The sequence below is a fragment of the Plectropomus leopardus genome, chromosome 12, assembly GCF_026936395.1.
Source record: "Plectropomus leopardus strain MGB_pleo_1.0 chromosome 12, ASM2693639v1, whole genome shotgun sequence".
NCBI classification, from domain to species: domain Eukaryota; kingdom Metazoa; phylum Chordata; class Actinopteri; order Perciformes; family Serranidae; genus Plectropomus; species Plectropomus leopardus.
In genome coordinates this window covers 15913650-15929426 of record NC_142187.1, presented here as the reverse complement: position 1 = coordinate 15929426, position 15777 = coordinate 15913650, and the positions used below count along the sequence as shown (strand labels likewise).

Here is a 15777-nt window from a genome sequence, read left to right as displayed (position 1 = left end):
ATACACAGCTCTTCATAAATGGACGCAGAGACGCCTTTTAAACATCTGTTTGCATATCCATACATGTGCCCCTCCACCATTCCTTAGACCTGTCAGTGAGAAATACGGTAAAGAGAGTGCAATTACACCAACTGTGGCTCTCAAACAGTCCCACAGCAGATGTCATTACGCACGGCTGTGGATATTAATAGCATCCTTTCCGCTAATTCATGACGTTTCTGCAAACGATTATGGCGGTAAAATCTTAATCATCATTATTATTAAACGTCAGTGGGATGATCAGTGATTTATTGTATGTATTAGATTTATCATGCTCATGTTGACACTGACTTCGCAAAGTGCTTCACAGGAAAAATTAAATGGTGACTTACAGGGAAATGACTGTAAATAAAGATTATGATGACATTCATCGCCTATAAATTATTTTAAGTTAACTTTTTAAATGTGCTTTTGATTGACATTTTACAGGACATGGTATTGCCTGCAAAACACAGTGAGTGAAATTAGCAAACAGACAGAAAACAGTGTTACCTGCCTCTTCATTTGACCATTGGTTTGGACTACGTTTATCGTGGATCACCTAGGTGTTTTACGCAAGATGGTTGCAAGATTTTAGCCATGTGGCAGCGTTTCACCTAACTTTGCTTACATTTATGGTCTAAGTTATAATAATTGCTATTATAATGCAATGTTCATTCCATATTCCCTACAGTAACTGTTACAGTGACGTCACTAACAGATCAACCTATAAATCATTGCAAAATCACTCGTTCGCTGCAAAATTACTCCTTTGCTGCAGATAGCTAGTGCTGGACCTGAGAAAACAAACAGCACAGTTCTCTTTCTGCTTTTGTTGTGCAATGGTTGATGCACTTTTGCTCTGTAAATCGGTCCTTCATTTTTCTGGGAGATTGTACCTGGAGGCAGGCAGAATTGCATAGTGAAAGCTAGGCTAATAGAAAACCAGTTTTAACACAGTTTTTTTTTTAGGAATTAAATATTTATACAAAAAAGCAAACCAACATGGTTTACAGTTTGCTATTAGGGAAGCACAAAATTATGTCCAGATGATGTCATGACGGTCTGGTAGTCTGGCGGTTAGAGAGACGGCCTAATAAGCGGATGGACTCCAGTTTGAACCCCCGAACAGCCATGTGTTCTGCCAAAGTAAAGGTAAAACGGCTCAGACTTATATTCATTAAAACCTGTTAGACACATTACACAATATACAGTCAAGGTGCCAGGAACAATGAAATGGCACTAGGAGGCATCTGAATATCTGTAAGAATAGTGATTATAAAAACACATATGACTTATCTTTGAGCGTAGATGATTCTGTGTTAAGATAATAGGCTAATCTCTGTACCTGTGTGTAATTATTTTTGGTTCACTTCATAGTACAACACATTTTCTATCTTCCTCTTCTTTTCAATTGAACTCTTTTGATCTATTCTGTGTTGGCGCACCTGCTCTTTTTAGATATGTCTCCCACTCGGTCCGATTTCTCTCTCTCTCTCTCTCTCTCTCACACACACACGCTCACTATCAGTTTCTCTCTCTCTTTCTCTCACGCACACACAAATGCTTACACATCTCTCTGCTTCACCCCGGTTGGTTTTCTCTTTCTCTGTAATTACAGGCTTCTTATCTACTTCCTATGTTACGTGCTGCAGCCATTGGCCTCCTCCATGTTTCCTCCTCTACCATTTTAGTGTCACAGATCTTCCGCTGCTTCTCCCAACAGGAGCCAACAAGGCAGAGACACACAATATGCTTTAACATGGCTGGACCGGCCAAGTTTGACGGCTGCATGGGACAAATCCAAGAGGCACTAAATTCTGATGGCAGCTTTTGCTAGAAAGAAGCTATTTGAGTGAGATATTGCAGCATCGTTATGGCTGTGGATGTGTGTGTATGTATGTGTGTGTGTGTGTGTGTGTGTGTCTGTGAGAGAGAGAGAGAAGGGGGGAAAAAGCAAGACCGAGAGAAAATGTGGGCTTTGGCGTTCATAGCCTTTCGGTGAATGAGTGTTTGTGTGTGTCCAGGAGTTGTAAAGTTTGATTTAATTATTCATGTGGAAGCAGTAACATTGCTTCCCAAACTAGCAAATGAAACTCCATCTTGCCAAGGAACTCGCACAGGTCACAGCGACCAATTACTTAATGAAAATGATCAGGTTTCTAATGCGGCCCTGGCCAGAGCTCCGCTCCAAATTTCTGCAGTACTTCACGTAGCTATAAAACAGAGTGTACCTCAGCTTTCTTCCAGTGGTTAGGCAAAGTGTGCCACCGCTGCAGTCTTTAGACCCATCAAAACTCCAAACGGCTGAACCAGCTTTAAGCAAAGGATTATTACTTATTAAGAATGGCTAATGTATGATGTAAAAGTTGGCTTCCCTCTGCATCTCTATCCCCTCCTGTCTCTTTGGCTCAGCCTCAACTTCTCTCTCTCTTGCACTGAAGTGGTTGTTTATGCTCATATTTTCAAATATTAACATATTCTTATGGAGCATGAAAGAAACAAAGACATCAGATCTTAATACAATGCTCCTGTGTACACGATAAGCAGTGTTGCAGTACTCCAAATTAGTCTTTTTTGAAGGTGTGGGTCTTGTCTCGGTCGGGTTAGACTGTATATTTACTGCGTCTTTTCTCGGTCTCTGACAAAGATGACTCGAGATTTCATTTCAACCCCTCAGCTGCGAGGATGCGGCTGAGTTGCCTGCACATCACCTGATTTGTTAACATTGCTGCTTTGAGTGGATGTAAAACTTTCTGCCTCAAATGAACCAATAACTTACTCAATTTTAATTTGAAATTTAAGCGGTGGTCACATTACTCATGGTACTCTTAAATGTACACATGGACAGTACTGTGCAAAAGCCTTAGGCCACATTACACTTTGTTATTTTAGCAAGGTCATAATTATAAGACATATTTATTTCTCAATAGTCTCTTTACTCAAATAAAACCAGAACATACAGGAAATATGTATTAAGTATTAAAAACACACATTTTCAGAATAAAACAACTTCAACAGGCTAAAGTTGCAAGTGTTAGTGTGACCCCTCTTTCCTCTGTGCATGTCTTGAGCTCTCTCTCACTGACAGTATGACATTTACAATACTAAACTTTTGGTGTATTTACACCAGGTTGCAGTCAAGATACGTCTAAAGCTTAGTATTGATTGTTTTAGCTACCTTTTCTTATGGTTGTACGATTCCATGTTTCACACTAAATATTCTTAAAGTTGAAGAAGCCATTTTTTTCTGACTTTTTTGGTGTTTTAATGCATTGTATATGTTCTCTGTATTCTTTGTGTCTCAATACAGAGACTAAGAAATAAATATGTAAATATCCTGATGACAACTTTGCAAAAACATAAATTTATGGTGGCCTAAGACATTTCCACAGTACTGTAGATGGCAATGAAATAGGTGAATGAGGATGAATTTTCGTTTGTTTTTAGGAGATCTTTCAGATCAATTTGTCGAGGGCCCATAGTTCGCATGTTCCACATTTTATCATAGGTGTGTACCGTGTGACACTCACTCTGGTCTAGTCTTGTCTTGGTCTTGATACACTCCGGCCTTGGTCTTGGTTTAGGTGGTGACTACAACACTTATTGTAGGCGTTACAGCTAAAGCGTGATCATTTCTCATCTATAACTGGCTGCAAAGTGACTCCATACCAGCACAAAGCCACCATGATGAAGAGGAGACAAAATCCATAGTTCTTTCACTCCACAGTCACACAGACGTGCAGTAACCAATCATTACCCTGAGAAAAGTTTTCACTTTGCTTTGGGATATCGACGTAGTTGTGATCGGGCAGTTTGTTCCACAGAGAAGGACTGAAGTTATCTGAAAGCAGCTACACCTCATCTAGTCTTTTATTGTGTTATTTCATGTCGTGAAATGTTTATATTTATGGACTTTTATGTGTTGTCATGTTTGAGGTTGTGTGGGCTGCTTGCTGTTCCATGTTTTCTTGTTTATTTTTGTTTACCTGTCCAATGACAACAGATGAAAACTAGCTGCTAGGTAACTCTGGTGCAGTTACTTTCAAATGTGCACTGTCCCTCTAAAAATAATCAAATAATTACATTAATTAAATTAAACCTGAATCTTATTCTAGTTACAGTTATAAAATGGTTTTATTTCAGATTTTTGAATTCCTTTTTCTACATCAAGACCCCTATTGCAATCAAATGTTAGAAGCTGCACGGTCGCAGCTCAGCACTGTCGGTCAGATATTGTTGGATAATAATAATAATAATAATAAGTACTTTAACTACATTTTGCAGTAGTTTTCTGGTAGATCAACCACATTCATATTTGATAGTGATTTTAGCAGTTAAATTGCCTTTTTTTTGGTCATTTTTGTGTTGTTAACTACTGAAAATGTAAGCATTGTTTGGGCCCTTAAAGGAAAGGAATGATTTTTTAAAATGTTTTCATTACCATTGCTCCTCTACTTTAATTAAACCCCCATTGATCATGATTAGACAGATGTATTTATAATTGCTATTTATGAACAATTCAATTCAGTTCAGGCAACTTTAATGATCCCAAAAGGGAAATTCATCTACACATGTCAATGTAGGTTAGATAGATCATTACCAGGTAACACTGAGCAAATAAAATAAACCATTTGTTATAGTTAATATACATAACCAAGTTTAAAAATGACCACAGATATATACATTAATGGTATATAAATATATAAGTCAGACAGACAGAACATGCTCAGACTGGCTGAAGATTCCTTTTGCTTTTTAGGCCGCCTGTCTCTCCCAGAGGGAGCGAAAGTCTGTTTACTGGGCTCCAGTTATCTTGGAGCCTACTTTTACAATACTATTTAGGCTATTCTTGGTCTTTTCAGGCAGCCCAATAAACCAGCAAAAAAAAAAAAGAGAAAGTTGGAGAGAAGAATTTCAGTGAATGGTTGATAAAAATTACATAGAATGGTAATGTCAACATCACATTTTATCAGAATCTCCATATCACAAAAAGATTTAAGCTTTTGCATTAGGTGAAATCTTTGATGATTGACAAAGTCTGTGTTGACAACAAACTTGTGTAGAGAGTCGAACACTATTCTGAGATACAAATATGTGTCAGCAGTTTGAACATCCTCGCTATGTATAATTTGTAGCTTTTCTTTTGTTTCTATTCTGCCTGGAATCAACAATTAATTTTATTCTATCTTTTTTTTTTAAAGATTATTTTTTCGGGTTTTTATTTCTTTTAATGGACAGGACAGTGTTTTAAGAGAGAGAGAGGGGGCGACATGCAGCAAAGGGGCGAGGTTTGAATTGAACCTGTGGCCGCTGCGACAAGGATACAACCTCTATATTTGGAGCGCCGCTCTATCCACTGAGCCACCAGGCGCCCCATTCTATCATTTTTTGAGTTTATGACCAGTGGACCGGTGGGCACTTTTTGCATGTGATTTTTTGAAATTTTGTAATGCATTTTGTCACAATTTTGTACGGCATGTACATTGTCTTTTTGAAAGTAGTTTGAACTACTTCTTCCAAGTAACAACAAACTAGATTTGGCTTTGTTGTACTTCTACTTCCTCCAGTTTGAAGCAATTGTTAGCTTGCTAAGCTCTGCTTTCAAAGTAGCTCCTCCACCACTGGGAACAGACTCCTCAGCACATCAGCTTAGTCTGCAACTCTGGATTTTAAGGGTACTATATACATAAAGTTCACTCACTTAGCAAACCACCACGTGATGACCTGAGAGGTCTGATTGAAAGTTCAGCTGAAGCGACAAAATTTGAGCAGCTTCAGCAGTCTGAGTTTACTAAATCAAGGAGGCATCTTCTTAAGTTACAGTGTTTTTAGTAGTTACTGTTGCTCTTCCTCCATACAGCTCAGCAAGGAAATAGAGAGAGCAGCCACCGATAACCTTTTGCACATATGGGCATTTATGTCTAGTTTTAGTGTGGTAAAAAAATAAGACAAGCTTGAAAAACCCCAAAGAATGTACCCTTTAATCCCGGTGGCTCGCGGTCCAAAAGTGGGTCGCGGGTCTTTTCTAAATGGACCGCAGGTGACTTGCGAATGTATCAAGTTTGGAAAAAAACAAATTTTATTTCAAAGTAACAGTGAATTTCTGGCACAGAGCTCTTATTTTGAGGTGCTGTCTCTGTTTATTCTTGCAATATGTTTTATTTCTTTGTGTTCTAAGCCACCGTGATGTTACATGTCAGGGTTTGTCGCAGATCGCCGATTTTTATTTTTTTTTTTTTAGAAATGTTTGGTGATTTTTAAAGGAAAAATGAATGCATTTTTAAAAAAATGTTTGGGTGAAGCCAGTGGGTTTGGAAGGCATGTTTTCTTCACATATCACCAAAATTACCCCAATTATCGCAGACATATACTGTAGAAATAGCAATTATTGTTGGATTTTCAAATATTAAACGGTCCCTGAACACGTTGTTTGTTTGTCAGACATACTTTTCTCAAAACTTTTAGGGTATATTTAGTTTTCAAAAACTTTTTCCAGGCTTTTTCATAACTTTTCCAGCTTTTTCGTGACCGTACAAACACTGCGTTTTGTGAAAGAAAAATGTAACGTGGCAACTTAAAAATGTGCGGACCTAGGAGAAATCTAGACCCCGGTGGCTGCTTCGATCTAAGTTATTTATCATCAAATAGCGAATCCTCACAGCTGCGAGAATTTTCTAACCGACATGTGACGGTCTTTTGTCCATCCTGTGACTACTGCACACCACAACAGCGGCTATTTTAGTGTTCTGCGTCCGAACTCCTCCATCAGCACCACGGACTGCACCGTCTGCGCCTCTCTGCCTCCATCCAGCCGGTTTCCTCTCCGCGGTGACAGTGAAGCCTTTACCATGTTAGACTGAGAGCATGCAACAGCAGCGAGCAGCGGCTCACACACACACACACACACACACACACACACACGCGCCAGGCTGCAAGCAGGCTCTGCATGCAGCACCCATTCTTAATATTTCTGCCTCGTAATACAAAACCAGGCATATTCTGCTAAATTATTAAATACCAGACTGCAAGGCTCGGGCTGAATTGCATGAGGTAATCGTTACAGCCCTGTTATGCTTTTCTGTGGGCCAACAAGTGGATTTTGGAAATTGATATTACGAGTCTGTGTTGTTCACACACTTTATGGACATCAGGAGGGACTAATCACTTAGAGCTGATCATAAACTATAGTGGCTGGGCAAAGCATCATGTTTGACAGGCCTGTGGATGTGTTTGGGTGACGTAGCAGTAAAAGTGATTTCTTATTATGCAGGGTGGTTATGGCAACATTGACAAAGTCGATCTATCGGGTCCACAGTGGATTAAGATCATCGAGAGGGATTGAAACACCTCTGTACATCTCAATAATCCCATTCTTGCATTATCTTAACAGCCTTAAGGAGTGATCGATCCGCTGCAACCTGTGCGCATAGCAGGCAATGGACCGATATTCAGTCGAAGGCGGTGTTTTGGCTGTACGGTGACGTTTTAAGGCAGGTCTTGGTCAAACCTACCAATGATACAAGTCGGTTCTATTCTGCTGGGACCGATCGCAATGAACGGGTGTCGGAGCTCTGCACGGCAAAGGAGCAACCACAGCGAGACGCGGCGATCAAGGGGATGCGGCATCGGTACGCGGGAGCTGTCCATCAGCACCACATCCCCGACGAAAAGCAAGCAAGCAGCAAGCAGAGCCGAGACCCAGTCGCTCCTGTTTTCAGCCTGCCGCCCCCGCCCTCTTCTCACCACCGAGACCGCACTCCGACCACCGCCGCTCACCGCCAGAGCCTCCAGGAGCTACCTTGTCTGAGCCAGCCCTCCCGGAGACCTGTTCACAGTGGCGACCCTCTACCTCTGGCGAGCTACGACACCGCCCAGCGACCTTCACACCGAGCCAGTGAACCCAGCACCGGGCAGCACCTGCAGCGGGATCCCTGGGCCCCGGCCGGCTCTCAGCAGCAGCAGCAGCCGCAGTCGGAGAAGCAGCCTGTTTTTCCGAGCTGCCACTGCAGTTTTTCCGAACAGGAGGCGAGCCTTTCTCAAAACCATCACCATCCTGCCGATCCTTTCCCACCGCAGCCCTCCCCTCCTTTTCCGCCGCCTATACTACCGCCGCCACCAACGTCGTCCTCCTCCTCTCTGCTGTTTTCCCGGGAATCTAAACGCGGGGATCGACTCCGAAGGAGTGCCAATAATTACCAACAGGCAAGCATCGTGGAACGCTGCAGGGGAGGAGGAGGAGCAGGAGGGCACCGAGACCACAGGCAGTTGTTGCAGCAACAGCAGCAGCAGCAGCAGCAGCAACAGCAGCAGCAGCAGCACAGTCATTTAAGACTCCAACAGAGGGACCCCTCCCCTGAAGGAACCCGTGCAAACTCGCAGAAAGGGCGCTCTTTAAATGTATGTGAGTCAACCGAGGCTAGCAGGAGAGCATTCGAGTCTCAGACTCAGGAGCTGCAGCAGCAACAGATCCCACAATTACGAGCGCAGCAGCAGCTACTGGTGGGGAGCAGCTTGCCTATCAACTACTGCGCCAGCGGCTCAGGAGAGCTATGTAGGACTCACCAGGCTCCACTGCTGCAACAGCAAGAGCAGCAGCAGCAGCGGCAGCAGCAGCAAGGCGCACTGGGGCTCTGTCCCCAGCGTCCGCAGCACTGTGAACAAGACCGCAATAAGTCTGGGAGGATCACCGCGCAGGGCGATCAGGCGCAGCCACACAGCCGCGACTCCCGCGTAACCCCCCCGGTAACACAGCAGACGTACGCGGGGAACTCGTCTGCGACTGGCAGCAACAGCAGCAAAGAAAGCCCCAACTACGGCTCCAGCTATCACCTGTGGCCAGAGAGCCCGCATAAAGGAGAGGAGAGGATACGCATCGACCTCCATAAGGTAGATTTTTCCCCCACAATTTTCTCCTGCGATATCGGAGCTAATTAGCTTCTAATGACAAAAACAAACTGCTCTTAACGTTTTCACTTAATGACCACGCCTGTCATATGATTTTGACAGAGCACATTCGCCTATGTGTACGGTGTGCACGCGCGTAGCATTTGTGTATGTATGTAAAGGTGGTTGGTGGTTGGTGTATTTGAATCGTCATTCATGCAGCTTTTCCAAAAAAACGCACCGATGTTATAACCGCCGCACATGTAACCCAGTGCGCGAATTGTCTTATCTAACCTGGTATTTGTTTCATTTGGTCACGCGCATGCACGCACAAACGCGAACGCACACGCGCACACACACCTGTTCCATGTTGCAGGGTTGTTTTGGGTAGCCCACTGCAAATATTCTCATGACGCTCCCCGGCAGCTGAATTAGAGACTAAGCGCGTGTTGTTTCCACTGAGCAGAGGGGTTTCTGAGCGGGGGAATGTGAATATTTTGGCTTCCAGACACAACGGTTAGCTTTCTGTCGGTTGGGCCTGTACCTGTCAGTGTGAGCAGCTGCTGGCACGGTGCTCAACATACTTCCAAAGTCACTTTATACAGTATGTGCTCTGTAATCCTGCTTGGAGAGCTGTCTTGCACTCACAGTTTAATATGTGTAGAATATAGTAATATTAGAAGTAAAGACATCTACATTACAGAACTTATTATGTCTGGCAAGTCAAATGAGAGCAAGAAAATCAAGAGGATAATCACATTTGATTATTAGATCAAAATATTATAAGTGACAACATAGAGGTAAAAATATTTTGGGATTTAATCAGATAGAATAAGTTAAAATGTTGAAAATGGTAACAGGTGGGAAGGTATGTGTCAGCATGCTTGTGTTTAAAAAGAAAAGACAAAATGAATATCTGATCTATTAGCAGATAAACTGTCAATACTAGTGTTGTCATCCACCGATTCTCACTGTAGTTTACAGAAAACTCGCAATAAGGATGAAGAATCATTGTCATGTACACGGTGGTGGAAGAAGTACCTGAAAGCCGTACTTAAGTAAAAGTACACGTCTTACCAGAAAATGACTTTAGTAGAAGTAAAAAGTCCTTTAATAAAATATTTCTTGAGTGAAAGTCTTATCTGAAGTATCTGATATTAAATGTACTTAAGTATTGGCAGTAAAAGTACAAGTAAATGCTGTTAATAAAAATTAAGCAGTTGACAATTATGAAGTTTATTTCTTATGAAGTTTATTTCTATAGTTGTGTAACATACACTACTTTAAAAATAGAGCCAAGATTAGACTTGAAGAAAAACATTTCAAGAACAAAATCCTTTTTTTTTTTTACCCTCCCATTTGGCCGTCCGCCTGTCTGTCTGTCTCCCTCCTTCCTGATTTTGTAGTAACAAAGATGTTTAGTGGAAATGTAGTCAAAGTGAAAGTTGACAAATATAAAAACTCAAGTACAGACTCCCAAAAAGTACTTACAGTAACTACTGTAATAAAGTATTAGCCTATTACTTCTTTACATTACGCCACTGCATATACATCCTGCATTCTTCACTATTTTGTGGACAAGTTAGTGTGCTGAAGCTGCTCAGAGGTGCAGAGAAACCAGCAGAAGATAAATCAAACTGCAAGATGTTTAAGGACATAGTTGTTTACTGTAGATGCTAACGGCTCACAAGAGGAAATTTACTACTTTTTTCATTTTTTTTATTTTTTTTACAAATTGCCACCAGTCCTCTCGTCTCCTCTGAGAAATCTGCTCCACAAAACATTATTGCTCATACACTGTGGACATATGAACAGATGTTCATTTTGGTTGTGAAAGTTATTTTCAAATACAGTTTAGTCCCCTTGCGCTGTTGTTTTTGTTCCTCCTCCCCTGAGCGTTTTCCTCTAGTGCAGTTTTCATATCGTAGGACAGGGAATAACGGGAGGCACAGATGAAGGTGCAGCATCTAAATAAGAGCACCGGACTCCTCTTTAAAATGCTGCAGCTGTTTGCACGGGGCTAAGCTGGCACCAGTAGAAGGTGGTACATCGAACCACCTTGACATGACTGTTCTGAACTTGGCTCAATTCTGGAGCATCAGCAGAACGCCGAAGTGACCAAGGGAAAGTAAACTTTTTTTCCTTGAAGTTTCCACCATGCTGTTTTCAAGTTAAAATCACTGGGTGTTCTGCGGAGAGAGGGAAGCTTAACCCAAGACCAGAGGAATTGCGGGACTTGTTGAACTCGCTGCATAATATTGATCATATATTTCCAGATATAGGGTCCATTTTCTGAGCAGTATACCTGCACATGCCACAGCTTCCCTCTTATCTGCCGGTACTCTGCACCACAGAGGCATCAGGTTAATGGTGTTGGATACTGTGCACTAGTTATCACCTTAAATTTGTTTAAACCTTAATGTGAATCACCAGCTAAGTTCAAAAAAACAAAAACATAATAGCCATCCATTTTTCACTGTAAAATGTTATCTTTTAAGAATATAGGGATGTTGTGACACAATTACTGGAGAAGAAAAGCCCATATTGTGCTAATTATAGTCTAAAATGTCAAAGAGTCTTTTTTTAGCCATGAAATAGTCCCAATGAGTCCTCATTACTGTTTAAAGCAGCTGGGATTTTAACAAGCTGTAGGAGCATTATGTCTTTTAAATCAAGTCTTGTTGTGATATTGGAAGGTTTTCTCTTTTTTGTTTTTTTTTTCAAAGTGATTCTGTCTGTTTTTAATAGCTACGGACAACAAAACTGGTCAGTATGCAGCAGGACACTAGTCATGACTGCAATATGATGTAGCAAGCAGCTATATGACGAAGCACTGACAATAGAGACCTCAAAAAAAATAAAAAAATTGCACTCTTAAAATAATCAAAATGGCACCATTATTTTTGTGTCATAATTATATCCTTTTGCTTCGCAGCTTTCCAGCATGTAGTTTCCACTGTAAACAAGACGTTTATTTATCACACAACTCTTACACAATCCAGTTTCAATCATGAAACTGGAAATCTGAAAGAAAAACAAATCTTAGAAGTGCTCCAGGGGCAGACTCTTAGTATCAAACCTTTTCCACTCGCTCTGATCCGACCATGCCAAGTATTTTGATACGGCCAGACACACTTATCTATTCACGGATATTTGCGGGATCGTGGTTACATCTTATTGACTTGCCCTCAATGAGGAGACAGCCCCCTACCCTCGCTCCTATTTGAAATCCCTTAAACAAAACACTTGTGACAGAACAAGCCTGATAAAGTGTATACGATTACAGTATCCTGCAGCACACCCTGAAACTCAATACCCAGCCCACTGAACTGGTGGCAGGTAGTACGATATTGTGTCCTGCCTCAATAACATTGTGCTTTGAAAGGTGCATTGCTGCTTCTATTGTGATGGGCTGTGTAAGTACTCTAATGCCCGCCACTTACTGCTATGGCGATATCTCCTGCAGGGACACTGTAGTACACAAACACTGGTGGATTTGCTCTTGTTGAACAAGGCTGATTTTTTTTTTTAGGATACACGGACGTCTTGTTTAGCAGAAACCTGTAATGAATCACTTAAGGGTTTGTCAGATTCGGTTCCATCCAGGGTCAGAAATTAGCAGGGTGTTTTTGAAAATGAATACAGTATATATATATACAGTATTTTTTAACTCTTTTCATTCTCAATTAATAAGTTGATTATTTCTCATAATGAAGAAATAGTTTGACATTTTTGAAAGTACACTTATTTGCTTTCTTGCTGATAGATGACGATTGAAATGTCAAACTGTTCCAGTAAGGAATTATTTTGACAGTTTCACCAATTGTCAAATAAATAGAAATTAGTGTAAAATCCTCATTACCAATTCCCAACAGTCTGAGGTGAAATCTTCATATTGTTTACTTTGTAAAACCAATTTTAGTCACAAGAAACGAGGAAAATTTCATATTGGAGATGCTGGAAACAAAGGATGTTTGATACATTTTTGATTGATTGTTTGAATAGTTGAAAATAAATGTTGTCAATCAAATATTAGATTAATTGCCAAATCATTTTAGCACCACAAATATGTTTAGAAAACATATAAGCAGGCATGAAACGGTAGAAAATGTGTTTGATTATTTCTCAGCTTTGAGGCTGCAACTACCTGGCTAACTACAGTATTTATATAATCTGCCTTAAAGCTGGCACAGTATCCAGTTTTCACCACTTGATTATCATAGCTAAAAGAACTCACAATAACGATATAATCACGATACCTAAGAAAAAATTGGGGGAAAAAATCTGTCAGTCAAATTTATCTTTAATTTCATTCATTGTGTGTTTTGTCTCCCTTTTTTGGCAAATGAATTACTCATTACCCATACAACACAAGTGTAGGGAGGTGGAGAGAGAGTGTGTAACTATTACAGTACAAAACTGTTCAAAAAGAGCAATTACACTTAATGGATAGTGAAAAAGCAACCAGATGGCATTTGGGGGAGGGAGACAAAGTGAAAACAGAAAGAAACGGAAATTATTTAAAATAATTATTTACACCATATTTTCATGTGTGTATTATTAAGATGATGTCAATATTGCAATATATAAAAGTCACAGTTATTCTCAATACAGGTATATCTCTGCAACCATAATCCGCCTGTTATTTTCTCTGCCAATGAATGAATTGCTTGTTTGTAAAATGTTAGACAATTGTGAGTAATATTTGTTACAATTTCCCAAAGCCTGAGTTGATGTCTTCATATGACATGTTTTGTCTGATCAACCACCCAGATCCTGAAAATAATAACTTTGCTTTCACGAGATGAGAAAAAAACAATAAATCCTCACAATTATGAATCTGTAATTGGAGAATGTTTTTATATTTCTGCTTTGAAAATGACTGAAATTGATTCATTCTGAAAACAGTTGATAATCAACCAATGGACAGATCGTTTCAGCTTAACTGATGGTTTGTCATGATTTCGAACATAACAGATCTTTGTGCTGCATGTTTACTATAAACCATCAACGCGATGCAAACAGATCAGTAAAATTGCAGTAGAGGAAAAAAGCAAATGTAGAAATCAGATTGTTTTAAGTAGAAAGAAAAACAAAAATATTCATAGCCTAGTGCCATCTCTCTCTCTCTCTCTCTCTCATTCTCTTCTCCTCTGTCACATCACCCATGTTTGTTGTGTGCACCAGGCCTGTAAGCTGCTGTGTGTGTGTTTGTGTGTGTGTGTGTGTGTGTGTGTGTGTCAGTCAGGCGAGTGCAGCCCACCTTTCTGGAGAACATAAGGTTGTTTGTGTCACTGCAGAATGGATGGCTCGAAAAGAGGAGGAAAGCTATTACAGTAAAGCTTTTTGTGCAGATCCTGCCAAACTGCGGTCCGACACGCATATAATCACCCTATATGATCTGGGAAAGGTCAACACAGTATATATCAAAGTGGCACTTGCAACCAACTTAGTGTCTCTTTGACGGTGTCTGGGGGATTTAGTGTGTGTTTGGTGTTGGTTGTGTGTGTGGCGCTTTGAAAAGTGAATGATTTTGTTACCACAGAAACAGGAACAGCAAGCATTTCCATAAAAAAAAGAGATGCACCGATTTCTTGGCTGAACATCAGTATCGGCTGATACTCGTCTTGTTGACTGCCATCGGCCTATCGGCAAATTGGATGACATTCGCGGATGTCTGTAGCCAATGTTTTCCTATTGTATCAAGCAGGGCTCGAGACTAACAACATCCCATCATCCCAGAGACAGTAGACGATGTGTCTGGGATGAACAGTGATCTTCCAGGGGGTGCCGTCTGGAGGAAAGAACGCAGTAAACTCATGATCGACACATTAGGGGACGTACCCTATTGTTTCCAATATAGTGCTACAGAGTGACCAACAAATCGGTTTTAAACTAAGCAGGAGAGCTAATTAATGTTAGCTGTTAGCAGCTAGTGGCTGAAACTAACAGCCAATGGAGGTTGCATTGAGTTACATTTTAATGCATTCAAGCTCTATTCAGTAAAAATGAGTATTCGGTGAGGGTAAATTATAATGTTATAATGATGTGCTCAGTGTTTGATTGTTAAAGGTAGTTTTATGTGAGAAACTTAAATAGATATGGTTATTTGAAGAAAAAAACTTGATTTCACAGCAATGAAATAAAACAAAATAGATATTAAAGAAGGAATTGTGAGATATATATATATATATATATATATATATATATATATATATATATATATATATATATAGTATATCTATATAGTAAAAGGACTTTTGAAACAGTAATTTTAAATGAAAACTTTTCACATAATTGAATTTGTGGTAATTCAATGGAAGTGTAATGAAGAGCTTAATACTTTAAAACAGTTCAGTTATTTTTATAATGAAGATTTCTTTTTTTCACTGCTACAAAAGGGGAATAAATAATAAAAACATATATAAACAACAGCAACAACAAACAAACATCAGTATCGGCTATTAGCCAAATTGTTACATTAAAAAAGACTGTATCAACCCATACCCTAAGAAAGACCTTTTTTAAAAAGAAGTTTTGACTATTTTCAGTTTTGTTGCTTACGTCCATTTAAAGCTTCTATTTTAGTATTTAATTTTTCTCTTTCAGTACTCAGTTTCTCCTCCAAGATCATTTATTTCAAGTAAATACCGGAGCACTTATGTTTATTTTCCCTCTTTTTTAAATTAAGGAAAATGCTGAGGTAATTAGGTTGCTGTCGCTCTTTAAAAAAGTAGTTTTCTATATCAGTTGTGTGTCTGTGTTGGCTTTGCAGTAACTGCTGAGTTAAAGTTAAACGCTCGGGCCCTCGGAACAATTGATGTCGACAGATCTGCTTACTGCGTTATGATTTACTAGTGGGCTTATGCCAGG

The 15777-nt window shown here is 40.1% G+C and overlaps 1 protein-coding gene across 2 annotated transcripts in view; it reads left to right on the top strand.

Moving 5' to 3' along the window:
- Positions 1 to 15777, top strand: part of kcnn1a (potassium intermediate/small conductance calcium-activated channel, subfamily N, member 1a) — a 100146-nt gene that overhangs the window by 31120 nt on the left and 53249 nt on the right. The window contains exon 1 of one of the 2 annotated variants that reach the window (XM_088085293.1): positions 7279 to 8907. The exons of the other annotated variant lie outside the window; for it this stretch is intronic. Within the exon in view, the coding sequence (XP_087941419.1) occupies positions 7639 to 8907 (1269 nt within the window). The 5' untranslated portion in view covers positions 7279 to 7638. Of the gene's footprint in view, positions 1 to 7278; positions 8908 to 15777 lie in introns of those variants that run through there. 2 annotated transcript variants of the gene reach the window in all.